General features: G+C 41.3%; 1 protein-coding gene across 3 annotated transcripts in view; it reads right to left on the reverse strand.

Annotated features, from left to right (window-relative positions):
• Positions 1–634: 634 nt before the first annotated feature.
• Positions 635–15,910, reverse strand: part of SERTAD2 (SERTA domain containing 2) — a 131,906-nt gene continuing 116,630 nt past the window's right edge. For 2 of the 3 annotated variants that reach the window (XM_089519195.1, XM_089519194.1), the window contains exon 2: positions 635–7,867. In XM_089519195.1, the coding sequence (XP_089375321.1) occupies positions 6,904–7,863 (960 nt within the window). In that variant the 5' untranslated portion in view covers positions 7,864–7,867 and the 3' untranslated portion in view covers positions 635–6,903. Of the gene's footprint in view, positions 7,868–10,532; positions 10,573–15,910 lie in introns of those variants that run through there. The other variant, XM_089519196.1, reaches the window with a different exon arrangement.

Here is a 15,910-nt window from a genome sequence, read left to right on the forward strand (position 1 = left end):
TGTAATGCTCTGGAAGATGCACTGTGCAGGTGCATGAAAACCTATTTGTATGAGTAGCAGAGACCATGAAGAAGAATTTTAAGTCTCTCAGTAACCTACACAAGATGCCCCTGGATGGAGTCACACCAGTTGAAGGAGTATCAAAGTGCTATAATGCTGTAGCATGGACAAAGCTCAAGATGGTGCCTGCTGGCCCAGACTTTCTCAATGACCATTCTTTTGACCACTTACATATCAACATTTCCTTGTGCACTGTACGATCATGTTCATATGATTGGCTTCAGTTTTCCTCTGTAGGATCTGCATATAAAACCATAAGAATGAATGCATGGAGGCAGCAATTAGGGTAATACTTGTAGCAGGCAGGATCCTTCTCCCACCCTCTGTCTCTTCAGCAACCGTGGATATATTGCATGTGTTCTATCTTTGGATACTGGAGCAGCTGCTCACTTCCCCATCCCAGTTTGCAGAGAAGATGCCTTAGTGTATTTGTGGCTAGTTCAAACTCACCCTCCCAACCATCTCTCACCCTCCCATCCCACTTTGTTGTATGCAGTGTATGCTATCCTCATTTGGTTTGTCTTTGAGCCCCACCTCATGGAAAATACTACTTAAAAACTGAACCAGGGACAGCTTTTTTTTTTCTTTTTAAACTGTTTATTGTATAATATAAAACTACAAAAGTAAGACTGCTCATTTCCATGTAATTTGCCCAACTGTATTTTTTGATTACAGCCCATACCTACAAGTGAATACAGTAATCTGGTTTCAGATGTATATGTCTGTAATATTGCATAGAAAAGGCACAGCTCTAAGGTCTGTGGTTGGGGGAAGGGAAAAGGGTGGGATGGGAAAAAATACAGCCTTCTTTATCTGTTTTAAAACTATGCACCAAACATGTCAGACTATTTACACCTTCACTCTTTCCCACCCCTCCAGAGTCTCTGCCTTTAGAGAATCGAGTATGGATTACACCGTTAAGCATCTACAAGAGTTATTTTTTTTTAAAAAAAAATCCAAAATTCACATTAGGATTATTTTTTCGAATAACATTGAAAACAAAAAAGCTATAAAAATGAGCTAAAATTTCCAAAATAAAAGTTCAGCCATAATATTATAAGCATTGAAATGTTAATCAAAGCAAGATCCTGTTGGCTTCTGTTGCTGTTGTTTTAGAGAGATCATTACATCCTACAGCCAATAACCCCATTTCTCAGGGGAGTGGATTTATATTTGCTTTTAATTGTTTTAAACTATTGTAAACTTTCAATTCACATCAGATTCTATAAGACAGCAGGAAAAATTACACAGTACAATTTATTCTCAAACTGGTAACTGGAGTAGTGTTCATGTTGTGTCTTGTTGTGTAGACATAAGCGACCAGAGCCCATAAAGGCAGCCTGTGGTACAAACCTTCAGTGATGGAGTTTCCCTCCTGCATGGCACCAACCACACAAAGTCCCTGGCAAGCCATATTTGTGCCCACTACTCAAGTATACAGTGTATACTCGAGTATACAGTGGAAGAATGCATCTGCACAGCTAATGCCAGGCAGGGTCTCACCTCCCACGTCCAGTACAGTTATGTTCTCCAAGGAGTTTAGGTGCAACTCCGAGGGCACTGTTGGTTCAGTGGCTCAGGAGCCAGCCCTACCCTACAAATGGGTATTGGTATTGTACATGTATAGCTGTCATGGCTTCCACTAAAGAACCCTGAAAATTATACTGTGGTGAGGGCCCTGAGAACTGCTTCCCTAACAGAACTATTTTTCTATGAAATATGTGTATGTATGCATGCGTGTCCACATGCCTTAGTTAAACCAGCTTCTGTAGCGTACATACACAAATTATCATCAGTTTATCTCATCTCCTTATTACCTACTCTTAAAAGGTGGAAAAGACTGGTTTTTTTCAAGCCACTAACAAATACCTTTCTAAAGAATGGTTATGTTCATCAATGCTGCTTTATCCTCTCTTGAAACATGCTTTTGAAAACCTCTGAAAATGTTGTCCCATTCTCTATATTTGCACCAAGAAACTGAGAATTTATATGAGCAAATTCCTTTGAAATAGGGGGCAAGGTGGCAACTTAGAGATTGTTTGCTTGCTGAAATGGCTTCTGTTCAATATTATTTCTCACTCGTTTGGACTTTTCTTTCCCCTGTTTCACCAGTCCAGGATAGCTGATCTCTGCAAACTGCACAGATCCAAGCAGGTTTGTTGTACCATCCATCCACACAAGGGACAGCCCCCATGCTTCTTCCCTTCTCCGTTTTGGCTTCTGCATTGCTCAACATTGTGGCAAGAGCAGGCCACTGCTGTCACAAGGCAATCTAAACTTGCCAGGCTGGATTTGAGAATGATCCATCCATAGCACTACCTGTACTGATGTTACACACAGCACTTTTTAGAAAGCCTTCTTTTAAAAAATACTTCTGAACATGTATTTTTGAGGCAAGTGATGTTTGTTATCGTGCCTTGTCGCTCAAAATAAAACGGGGACAGGAGGTGAAGGAACACCAGCTTGCTTGCTCTTATGTGCAAAGTGAACATAAATTGGGTAAAATCCCCTCTCTCAATTTCACTCCTATTTAAGCATAAATAGTGACAGTTTGAGATTAAATTGAGAAAGGGAAACAAAACTATCCCAGAGGTGTAAATCCAGCAAAGGTGCATGCAGCCTCCTAATCTCAATGACTCCAGATTTGTATAGTTTTTTCCTCAGCTGTCACATGAGATTGTTTTGTTACAAAAACTAACTCTGCAGATTAAAAGTGAGCATGAAACTTTCTTGCTTGCCCTACAGTGCCCTGCAGATCAGGAAGCCAGACTGTTTTGCATGGTCCTGCTGTGTCTTGTTTTTTATGGCACTCCAATCTCCTTGTATGAATCCCTGGGAGAAGGAAGAGAAAAACTAAACACACCCCCAAATTCAAGCTACCAGTTAATGAGAACAGATTGCTTTAGGTCTCTAAAGCTGCCATCCTATAACCACTTATCTAGAAGTAAGTCTCAGTGAATTCAATGGGACCTATTTCTGATTAAACAGATGCAGGATTGCACTGAAGAAGGGTGAAGGTGATGTGACCGACTGTCATTAAAATAAAGGCTATACTTTGTTGAGTGAAGTAGGATCTGGCCCTTTTAAAAGTAACCAACAATACAAAACGGCTTTGTTTTTACAACTAAGTTTATAAACCTTTTTTTGCATAAGTCTTATTCAACCAGATCTACTCATAGAAGAGAAAGGTGGACATGTAAGGGGGAGTGATCTTGCAAACGGCATGTATCCTGAACAGAACCTAGTTAATATCTCCAAATCTTTCACACCCCTCTTGAAAGGATTTACATTCCTACAAGAGAATACATTCCTACCATACATTCTGTACATGTTACAATCCAGATGTTGTTAGCTTCACAATAAAATAAATATATGTACAAAAGAAAAATAAAAAGGAATAAATAACTTATGAAAAACAAAATGGAAAATAATCACTTCAAATTCAAAAAAGCTCATTTTAATTCTGCTCTCTTCTCATCACTTCATTGCACATGAGTGTCAACAACATTTCCACAACATTCATATGTTTTGGGATAGGAGGGCAAGGAGAAACTTTAATTCTGGTACATATATAATTTTATCAAATAGTTGTACTGCTTGCCACAATTATCTCCAGCTTGCTCCCAAATAATGAACTAAGCTGACTGACTGCAACTTCAATGTTCCTAATTGATTTACTACACACAGTTAGGTTAGCATCTGAAAAACAAACTGGCTGCTTTGCTCTAAAATGGTGCTCATCTGAACACTTGCCCAGCATATGGTTCTTATTTAAATGCTCAATTTGCAAGTCCAGAGAAGAGGGCAGTTGTTTCTCAGTTAAGTGTAAAATCAGTTTCTAATGATGGTAAAAGTATGGTGTTTGCTTAAACTGCTTTAAAAACAACAACCAAACAATTCTTATAATTGCGTGGACTTTAGTTTGACCCTAAAGACTGCATCAGCAAAGACATGTTTGGGACATTGCTGAGCTGTGCCTGTGTAACATCCTGATGTTACTTAGCATGGTAGGTAGGTATCCTGTAGTATCAGCACCCAAACTTTGTCCAACAGTATCAGTGTCATTTTGCAGAAGAGGCTTGTAAACTAGCTGTTTTTTATTTCTATTTATATCACTGATGTGTTGCATGTTATCAAAACAGGTATTTTTTGGAGAAGGCAAGGCAGAACTGCATAACTGCAAGGTTTTTATGTGACAGGCTGTTTAATCATTATGATTGGTATAGCACCAGCTGCATTCGTGTTTCCTTCCAGAGTAACAACAGAACAGGTCTCTGTGCAGAGCAGCTTACAATCTATATAAGTTGCTACGCCTTATGATGAAAAACTCTGTGTTTTCCCTGCCACATTCTTCTTCAACATGGTAAATGGACAAAATTTTTCTTTAATAAGAAGAACTTCAAAAAGTTATTTTGCAAGTGTGCTGCTATGCGGACTTTTCAGGATACTAAAAATTGATGAGAATTTCATTGATGCATTTAATTTAGACAAGCAATTCGCTAATTGTCATTTAGGTTTATATAGGAATAAGGAGTTGTATATGCCTTACACATAATACATTAAATGTATTTAAATAAATAGATATGGCCTGTTCTAAAGTGCCAGTTTTATACAGCTGCCTTGCTAGAGGCAGACAAGACCCAATCTTTTTATCCATGACAAGAAGTGAGCAGAACTGACTGAATATTGCCAAATTACATAAAACATAATTTAAAATTTCTTAAATAAATATAAAAGTTATTCCTAAAGAAGCCATATGCATATCAACAATATAGTTTGTAACCTGCACTCAATTAAGTACCATTTAAAATTCATATGCCATAGCAGTTTTAGCAACAGGCATGATAACATTGCAAGTTTTTTTAAAAAAATAAATGTACATCACAATGAATACAGAGGGAAAAAAAATTGGCAACGGGTGCAGCAATGAGAAGACTTCAGTGGGAAGGAAACATGCATAGAGAGTTGCAGTTGTCTATACATTGTAAAACAGGCCTTGTAAAGTGTAAAGCAGGTAACACACTTGAGTCAGGAAACCAACCCTAGAGAAAATACCAAGTGTTCATAATGTGACCAGCTCCAGTTCTGACAGCAATGGATATTTGAGTGAGTCCATCCAGTGCTACTACGAGATGATTCCACTGCAATAATACTGAAGTTGCCTTTTTTTCAGCACTTGTCAACACAGTGAATAGTAATAATAACAATAACAACAATGTTCCAAGAAAAGGGCAAGGGTAATTGTAAGACTAAATCAAAAGAACACGGTATACTTGCATTATACCATAAGGGAAGGGGGGCAGATTTCCCCTAGACCTCAACACATTTCCTTGGAAGGAAGCTCCACTGACTTCGATGCAACATACTCTTAAGTAAGGGTAGCTAATACACAGTCTAAAAGGAAATGGGATTTTTTAAAAAAACAAAACACAAAACAAAAATTAACTGCTACAGCCATATTGTAGTTATGTTGACATTTAAATCAGATTACAGTTTGTTATATCATGACATTCTCAAACAAGATGCAAATACAATGGCAGCATCCTAGTGAAGAGTTACGTATGCTTAAGGCCACTGATTTCTCCAGGCTGAATTCTAACTTTCCCCCCCTGACTATTGATGGGGAAGGACAGTTGCATTCAAAAATAAAAGGTCTTTCCATGACTGCAACTCTCCTTCCATGGAGGAAGCAAAAAGTTAGGAGCCAAGCCAGCATATGCTCAGGGGCACTTAACTTTGTGCTGCACTGTGGCTGAAATCTGTTTTTCAGGTTGTTGTATTTTTAAATGCTTGGTTTCAGAAAAAAAGTCTTGATAATTGTGGGATAGGAGAAAGAAGGAGGGTGTTTAATCATAATGAAGTTTCACAGCTATTTCCTGCCAACTGTTTGACATCAGTGTTGGAATATACATGGCTCTAAGGTTTTTGTTAATCACAGTAGTATGCAGCAGGGAGTAAATATCTGTGAAACTTGTAAGGGGAAGAGCCCTTGGCCTTTTCCTTCAAGTGTGTAAGTCTCGATTGGGGAGGCCAACTGCAGACTGGTTTGATCCAAACTTCTCTTTGCACCATTATATGCATATAAAACACTAGTCTGTATAAAACTACAAGCAGTTCTTGTACATCAGAAGGTGTATGCAGGAACTGGGTGAGCAAATCCTACCAAAATAGCTATTTCCTTTTTGTGTGTGTGTGAGTATAAACAGCATTTTGTTTTCTTTTTTCTTTTTTTTAAGAAAAGACCCCTCAATATCATAAATTGCAGAATCTGTACAAAAATATAAAATAAATTTGGGTAGCAGTTTCTAAAGAGCCATGTAAATGCAACATTTAAAGAGGAATAATTAACACCTCTAAAAAGGCTGAATTGCTAAGTCAATCTAGAGAGGGCTAAAATGCCAAAAAGGTACTGCGATTATCTAAATAATATTTTAACCTCTTGCAATAAAACTTATAGAAAAAATAGACAAATATGCACATGCAATTTACAGCTTTTCCCCAACGTAATCCTTGTGCTTAGCTTTTACAATTCTTTTTTTTTTCCTGTCAAACATATCAATATTGTTTACAATATGCATTTTCTCCTATATCAGGATTTCATGTCTCCCTTGAGGAACCACTTTCAAAAAATATTTAAAGTGGTCATACATGGATGAAGGCACTCCAACTCTGCTTGAAGCAAAAACTAGTGTAATCCTTTAAAAAAAAAAAAAAGACAAGCAAAGATGCATGCATGGTGGTGTGTGGGTGTGTGTATGTCTGGACAGATCTGTAAGGAGGGGGGTGGTTGTGAAAATACTACCAAGTGTTTATACTGGTACGTTTCAAGAAGTTGCTATATTTTTAAGACCCAACAAGCACCTCCATTATATGATCCAGTTCTGTAAGGTCCATTTTGAAAGGCTGATTGGGGGTTACTGGCTGGGTACTGTAAGGAGCCAGAGTCTTTAGGAGGTCATCTGCGGAGACAGGAGCCATTTTTGAGGCAGCCCCAGTAGAAGATGTGCAAGGATCAAAATCATACATAGAAGTATCAATGTCAGCAAAGAGAATATCATCCAAGGTCAAGTCTGTAAGAAAACCTGTAGATGTTGTGATCTCAAAATTACCAGGTAAAGAATCCATCAGTTTAGGTTCATTTATTCTGCTCTCTTGTACTCCCTCAGACTTCTGAATGCTGGATTCACTGACGTTCTCCTTAGAGTTATCTGACGCTGTCGTTTCTGCAGTCACTGCAGCTACTACTGCCTCAGCGGAGGTAGGTGTTGGACAGAGCTCCTCAATTTCGTCCAAGGCCGAGGAGAAACTGTCCTTTACTGGTGGGACAGTTGGAGGTGGTAGTTTCGTGGGACCATCTTGGGGGATAGTCTGGGAAGTGCAAAAAGTGTCATCCTCAAGCAGAGAGGCAGGGGTGAGGCAAGAGTCCAGTGGTGTAGTGCTTGCTGAGTCAATAGGGTGGACTGGCGGAGAGGCCAGATGGCTAAAGGCAGGCTGAACCTCTCGGAAGTTGTCTCCCAGAGGATCTGTAGGCTGTGAAGGGGTAATGAACACAGGCCTCAAGCTGCCTTCCTGTTTGAGTTCCTCCTGAATTCGCCTCAACATGTTGTTAATTAAAACTGTCTTTTGCAGGCTTGGCTCTGTTAATGGCCTGTGGTTATAAAGTTTCATAAGGGAAATGTTGAAGATAGTCTGGCGCTGTAAGGTGTAAGACACCTTAGATGGACCATCAGTCGGAGACACCACTTTGCCTTCCAGCCCATCTTCATGCTCATCAAACTTCCGCTTTCCTCCTTTCCCCAACATATATCTGAAAGCAAAAGAGAGGAGAAAATTATAGCTATTTAGATTTACTCTCTGTCTCTCCCCCTATCTCTTCCAAACAGAACTGTCTAGAAACTATGTGGAATAGCTCAGTAGATAAATCAATCTTTTTACTAGAAGGGCGAATATGTGAGGTGTTTGGAATTTCATTTAGTGCAGGGGTCGGCAACCTCCGGCCCACGGGCCGGATGCGGCCCGCGGAGGCCGTTGGAGCGGCCCCTGACTGCGGCTGCCACCGCCACCGGCGGCGGTCGCGGCTTTTTGCCGCTCTGGACGCCGCCATTTTTTCATCCAAAATGGCGGCGAAGTCTCGCGTGACCTTCTCTGAGGTCGCGCGAGACTTCACCGCCATTTTGGACGAAAAAATGGCGGCGCCCAGGGGCGAAGTCTCGCACGACCACAGAAGAGGTCGTGCGAGACTTCGGCCTCCAGGAGGCCCGCTGCAGCCGCCGGAGCTCTCAAATTGGGCTCAGACGGTGGCAGCGGGCCTCTGTGAGGCTGGGGCCGTCACTGGCGCCGGCGGGCGGGCTGCCAGAGCCAAGGAGGCTTCGCTGTAGCGAGGCCTCCTTGGCTCTGGCCGGCTCTCCCCGCCGGCGGAAAGGCTTCCAGAGCCAAGGAGGCTTCGCTGTAGCGAGGCCTCCTTGGCTCTGGCCGGCTCTCCCCGCCGGCGGGAGGGCTGCCAGAGCCAAGGAGGCTTCGCTGTAGCGAGGCCTCCTTGGCCCTGGCCGGCTCTCCCCGCCGGCGGGAGGGCTGCCAGTTAAGGAAAATTGCAAATTTGGGGTCAGCAATCTGTATCAAAGCAGGTGTTGTCATCACCAATCCGTTATGTTAAGTATCAATGACATGCATTTGCTATTTATCTCACAGGTTCTGCACAAGACAGACTGCCATACAGAATAATGCATACTGAAGATCATGGTTATTTTGCAACTTGATAGATAGATAGATAGATTCTGTTCTTCCCATGTCAGGGGAGCTGGGCAAGGAGAACAAGAGGCACAGTCACCTTCTATATCCAGAGTGCAGTGGCTTCTGGGAACCAGAGCATGTACACCTATCATGCTATGTTTCATCTTAGTAGCCAATCAAATCTTAGATTTGTCTCCATTTTCTTTATGGGCGGGGTATTCACATAATAAAATAATAAAAAAAATATTTATTTATATCTCGCCTCTCCTTTCCGGGATCATGCTCTCAGCCTCAGGGGAAGGCAATGGCAAACCTCCTCTGAACAAATCTTCCTAAGAAAACCTCATGATAGGTTTGCCTTTGGGTTGCTATAAATTGGAAATGACTTGAAGGCACAAGTTTTAGAAGGTTTTAATCTCAAGATAGCTGACTGGAGTGTCCATGTTTTGATCCAAAGACATCACAGTAATTCATGAATAAGAAATTGAGGAATAGCTTTGGAAAACATGGAGTGAGGATTCCACCAGAATTCTAATATTACCAGTCCTGGATCCTGATATGAAGGATTGTCTGGAACGCACATATATAATATATCTACATGCACACTACACATTTCCCAGTTCTTTAGAATAGTGATTCTCAGGGTATCAAATGTGGGGACCAGCAAAAATATTTTTTCCAGTGTGCTAGGGAATGATACCATATTTGTGCCCATTGGCTATAAATGTTTCTTTCTTTCCTGGAAACTCTCTGCAGACTACCAGAAAATGATTCAGGAACCAGCACTTTAAGCAGCACTGCCTTAGTCCAAATAGTGAGAAAATAGCTTTCTATGGCTCTTCAACATTTGCCTCTATCAGAGGACCACCAGGAATATGCCCTGAAATATCAACCAGCCAAATGGTAAGCCCCATGTCACCATACCTTTATTATACAAACATCAGTTTTTAATACAGATGGATCAGTCACAGGTTGATCAGGGAAGGAAAGACTCCCATGACCTTAATAAGTAGGAGGCAACTGTACAGTAGAACTGTGCAAAGGAGAATAAAGCCTCCGTTTTCAAACACAAATACATGATATATCTCTGACACTGTGGTTTTATTTAATGTCACAAAAGAGGAAATAGGAGCAGGAAGTCTCTTTATTACGATGGCCAAATCTTATGATCAGATAAAAGTGCAAATGCAAGAAAACCTTTAAAGTTCTCTAGTTAACCCATGACAGCCAGCATGGGATAGTGGTTTGAGTGATGGATTGTGACTCTGGAGACCAGGGTTCAATTCACAGCTCAACCATGAAACCCACTGGATAACCTTGGGCAAGTCACACTCTCTCAGCCTCCTCAGGGCATCTCAAGATGCCAGCCACAGATGCTGGCGAAATGTCAGGAAGAAAATCTTCTAGAACATGGCCACATAGCCCGAAAAACTCATAAAAAAACATGGATGCCGGCCATGAAAGCCTTCGACTTCACTCTGAACAAATCTTGCCTTGAGAACTCCATGGCCTTAGGGTTGCCATAAGTCAGAAATGACTTGAAGGCACACAACAACAACAACAACAACAACAACAGCGTTAACCCATTCCTTCTGCCAGTTACCAGTGGGTGTTAATTTAAAGAAAAATACGTTTCTAGTCCTCAAAGGTTACAGAAAGAATGCTGAAGCGGGTTTCTGCTAGGCCAGTCTGGGATTCCAGACTGATAGCAATCTGATAATCATGGGGTGGCACTTCTTTACCTAGCACAGGTGCAGTCTTTACTTTTGCTTAACCCATGTATCATGGTTCCACGATCCTTTTTGAGGACCAACCATGCTTCTCTAGGGTATGGGAGAAGTGCCAAAATTACCCCTTTGAACAAATGACAAAAATGAACATAAATTAAGCATGTACAGGTGCTTAACTGAATCTCAGTGTACAATCTAGATGCACAGGTTTCAGAATTAGGAACTGAATTGCTTCAGGATTCTCGATTCCTTATATTCTTCTGAATACACAAACCCTGTGGGGAGGATTTAGCAGAATGGAAGCTTCTGTAGTCTCTTAAAACAATATAGCAATGTGACACCTGCAACTGAAGGGGAAAGTAGTGAACTGGATTATGCAGCTGGTTGGAAAACAAGGGTACACCAAGAGTTGTTAACGCTAAGCCTCACTGCATTACCAGAGCTTACAATTAATTGTTTACAAATATGCAGGCACTGCAAGTAAAGTGGCCACAGGGTGACTCCTGTTTTTCTCTATCTGTGGCTGTGTATGTGTGTGTGATACCATGATCTCAGCTCCAATTTCTGAAGAATACTGACTGCATTCCAAAATGAGAACTGAGAACTGAGAACTCACTCATCTGTACTGTTAACACTTGAGTGAAGCCTGAATCAAAAGCCATGGTCTGGAATATAGGGGCCCCTACTAAAGACACAAATTCTTAACAAAGAGGACTACAACAGACTTCCCATTGGGTGTCCAGTCAACTAGCATAACATTGACTTTCTTCTGTATCTCAAATGCCACTTTATGCCTCATACTGTATGTGCAGAAATTTCTCTAAAGCTCTGACTATTCAAACTGTAGTGGTAAGATCCTTTAGGCTGTAAAGCTTTTTAAAAACTACCCAAGACCTCAGTGATTAAGGTACACTGTCCTTGGAAATACAGCTGCAAACGTTCTTTTTGGACTTACTCCAAAGCAGAAAAGACAAGCACGCACAAAGCATTCCCTCCTCTGCACACACCCTCATATAATTTAGAACAGGAATATTTATTAATAAGAGGGAGGAGGAAGAGCCTGATGCAGAGATGGCACTCAAGCTCAGAGATCTCATTAGTATTGAATATTTCCCATTCAGTGGTTTCTTTAACATTTCTGGAAATGGATGTCACTGCTGGTTGTAGGTTTGGAGTGTCTCTTCTCCCTTTGTTCATCTCCTTCTCCACTCAATAGAGTAAGACCAAGCCATCAGGGAGGGGGGAGGGTTGTAAAGAACAAAGTGCCTACTTTGTAAAAATAAAAACTTTCGATAAGAAATCAGAAGAAGCAGAATGCTAGATCTTCTGGATGAAGACCAACAATAAAGCTCTGTTCCAAGCTAACCTTCATGCACTGAATTAGATTCCATTTTGGTACATCTCACAACCATATTCTGCACCAATTGAAACATTCAAAGATTTTTCAAAGATAGCCACACACAGAACACATTACAATAATAAACTGAGGTGTAACAAAGGCAGATATTGCACTGGCTGTGGTTTAGTTTGTCAGAGATGGATGCTGTCTGTGTGCCAGATTAAGGTGGGCAAGGGCACTAGTGACTATACCTGTTAACTGAGCACCCAGGAGCATATGTATACTGTAAAGTCAGTTCTTCCAAGGGAAGAACCAACCCATCCAATAGGTTGAATTCCTGTTCCAGATTTCTCCTGTCCAGGAATACAGTGGGCCCTCAGTATCCACTGGGGTTTGGTTCCAGCCCGCCCCCCCCCCCCCCCATGGATACCAAAATCCATGGATGTTCAGGTCCCATTAAATACAATGGCATAGTAAAATGGTGTCCCTTATATAAAATGGCAAAATCAAGGTTTCTTTGTAACTTTTAAAATAGTTACAAGCTGTGGATGCTTGACTCCATGGATAAAGAATCCGTGGATACAGAGGGCTGACTGCATGTTTATATTGGGCCCATACAGACAGGCCAAAATAAAGCTGCTTCGGGTCACTTTGGAGGTATGCTTTTTAAATGATGCATGCATTCTAAGAGGCCAGAAGCTGCACCAAAGCTGCACTCCAGTGCTTAGAACTGGAGCGTGGCTTTGGCACGGCTTCTGACCTCTTAGGATGCATGTTTCATTTAAAAAGCATACCTCTAAAGTGACTCAAAGCAGCTTTATTTTGGCCTGTCTGTATGGGCCCATTGTCTGCACCCATTTCTCAATTTCTGAGCCTACAATCAAGTCATGATAAGTACTGATCTAGAATCTCAAGAGCGTAACTGGTGTTATTTCCATATTATGCACATTGCCATGTAAAATCCCTGGTTTTGTTCTTGTGGTGGTTCCATGCTGAATAGCACAGCAGACAGAATTGATCTCTGTGGAACAATATGTATCTATAGCTAAAGTTTGGAGCAGGTGTTCTCTAAAACCACTTTCTGGAAACACCATTAAATGGTCCTTCCCAAATTCAACCTCATGAGTCAGTTGAGAAAAGGTGCAACAGACCCAGCTGGGACATATTTCCTCCTGTCTAGTTCCCTGCACAGATTGTCAGCCAGAGTAACCAGAACTGTTCCAGCTGCAAAAGCCAGATCTGAAGCCAGAGTGAAATGGGTATGGATGACAGGTAAGCATAAGGCAAAGGCTTGCCTTCCAGACAAAAAATCCTCCCCCCAAGCTGTGTGAACTTTGTGTGAAAGGACACAATGGCAGTTTAAAAATCCCATTTACACATCACTGCTGTGCATGCCCTTTGCTGCTATCCCATTTTACATTTCAACTGATTTCCCCAGCCTTGTTCCTTTCTTTAGACGTCGCTCTGATACAGAGGGCACTCTCTTACTGTCCTGTGTTTATCTCCCAGAGAAGAGGAAACTATTTTACGCCAGCTCACTCCTCCAGCCTTCTCTCCTACCCCAGAGCTATCTTCTTAGGGTGGGAGAGAATCTCATAAACCATTTGTGAAGACTCAGTTTGTTCCAAGAAAGAAAAAAAGAAGAAAGAGAAGGTTAAGAAACGACAAGCTAGCCATGGTTAAGTATTTGAAGGAATGTCATATTTAGGATGGAGCAAGCTTGTTTTCTGCAACTCCAGAGAACAGGACACAGAGCAACGGATTCAAACTACAGGAAAAGAGATTTCACCTCAACATTAGGAAGAATTTTTTGACAGTAAGAGCTATTCAACAGTAGAATATGCTGCTTTGGAGTGTGGTGGAGTTTCCTTCTTTGGAGGGTTTTAAACAGAGGATGGATGGCCATCTGTCAGGGGTGCTTTGATTGCGTATTCCTGCATGGCAGAGGGTTGGACTAGGTGGCCCTGGAGGTCTTTTCCAATTCCACTAAGATTATTGGGAGTTACTCCCAGGTAAAAAGGTATAGTACTGTACTTTGTAAAATTACCTTTACATATATATTACATTGACATTACCGTGTCTACTGGGAGTGGGTGGGAAGTACGTCCAGTGGGTTTAATGTGGCCCTAAAGGTTCACATTTTCCCACAGTGTCCCCAAATGCCCTCTCACTGGTTCTCAAATGGAAGGCCAGGCCCCCGGGGGTGTATGCAATTGCTGCTCAAGGGTCACAAGACCTGGAGCCCCTGATCTCTCCTCTTCCCAAACTTTTTTAAGTGTAAAATTTATACATGTATTGAGTTAAATTACTTAAATGTACTTAAATTAAACTGTTCTAATTTTAATCATGTTAATTGCTTATAAAATTTTAAAATATGAATATACAGAAAGTGCTAATGAAAATACACACACCTAATAAAATATTTTTATTCAGAAAATACATGGGGGTGGGGGAGGGAGGCAACATTCACATGTAGATGTAAAGTGGGGTTCCCAGGGTAAAAAGTGTGACCATCACTGCTACAGGAAGTATTTCATATCATGTGATAATCTTAATAAAATGACCCTCACAACAACCAACTAATTCAAGTAAAATATTTTGGGTCTTTCTATTTTGCTCCTGATTAAAAACAAAGGCTGGACTTATCAGAGACTGGCAACACAATGGCAGAGCACCATCCATGATCCTGCTTTGCTCCCTTTCTCTCCAGCAATCTCTGATTTGAAGGGTGCAAACCCACATGCCTTCTCCACACCACTAACAGGCTCAAGAGTAGTTCATTCAGAGACCTGGGGATTTGATAGCTTCAAGGAGCAGAAAATAAATGCTTAGCTCCAGTACCCCAAGACTGCCAGATAGCTAGAGAACAGGGGGAAGGGTGGGTGAGCTGAAACAGGAAGATTAACTCTTATCTGAACAAGTAGACACATGATCTTCCATGCAGACATAGCTATTAGAGGTCCAGAGTCTAGAAATTAAAGAAAAGCAACTGTTATACATCCCTGCTTAGCCCAAGAAAATCAAAACAGGCCTTAACCATCTTTCTATATTCACTGCGAAAAAAGCCCACAATCAAATGTCTTTCATGTATGCATTATGCTCACAAACTGTGCAGCTTGTGCTACCAAAGCAAACCCTCCCCCATAAATAAGCTTCTTCAGGCACTGGAGCTGCTATTACAAAGGAGTCTATGAATGTGTTGCAGTTGTCTTTGGATTTCTACATGAGGCATTGTGTCAATGTTTCATTCACAAGTTGCCCATCTCCCACAATACTCCCAACTCTGAACACCTCCACTTTTGCATTCAAACGTTTCCAATTAGATGAAAACCACCCTCCCCCATTTTGTGTCATCCTAGAGAGAGCTTTATAGATGGCGTGGCAGTATGGACCTTTTGACTAGTCTTACTCCCTTACTTTTGCTTTCTCTTCTGAAGGCCGCACAAATGAGGCTGCATTTTCAAATATACATTGTATAACTATGAACAGATCAGTCTTAAAACAGTGGGCAAGTTCCTCCTCCCCTATGAAAATCTGTTCAATTATATGCTTTCTTGTTGATTATCCTAGGGTACACGATTACTAATCCTGAAATGACAAAGAAGTGAGTCACCAATCCATTTTTTGCCAGGGACCATTGCCCATAAAGGATGAAGTATACACACACACACACACACACACACACACACACACACACACACACAGCCACCTCCAGACATTTATGCAATGAAACATTTTCTCTGTATATATCTATGGGCCCGAACAGGCAGGCCAAAATAAAGCTGCTTTGGATCACTTTGGAGGTATGCTGTTTAAATGACACACACATCTTAAGAGGCCAGAAGCTGTACCAAAGCTACATTCTAGTCCTTAGGACTGATGTGTGGCTTTGGCGTGGCTTCTGGCCTCCTAGGACGCATGCAGCATTTAAACAGCATACCTCCAAAGTGACCCAAAGCATGGGCAATGCACACATACACTCATATGTGTCATGAAATACACACTCAGTGTTCCTTGACATATGATACATTAGTGAAATTCAGGTCTAGTA

The sequence above is a fragment of the Sceloporus occidentalis genome, unplaced genomic scaffold, assembly GCF_023333645.1.
Source record: "Sceloporus occidentalis isolate IW3139 unplaced genomic scaffold, rSceOcc1.0.p SCAF_4, whole genome shotgun sequence".
Lineage (NCBI taxonomy): Eukaryota > Metazoa > Chordata > Lepidosauria > Squamata > Phrynosomatidae > Sceloporus > Sceloporus occidentalis.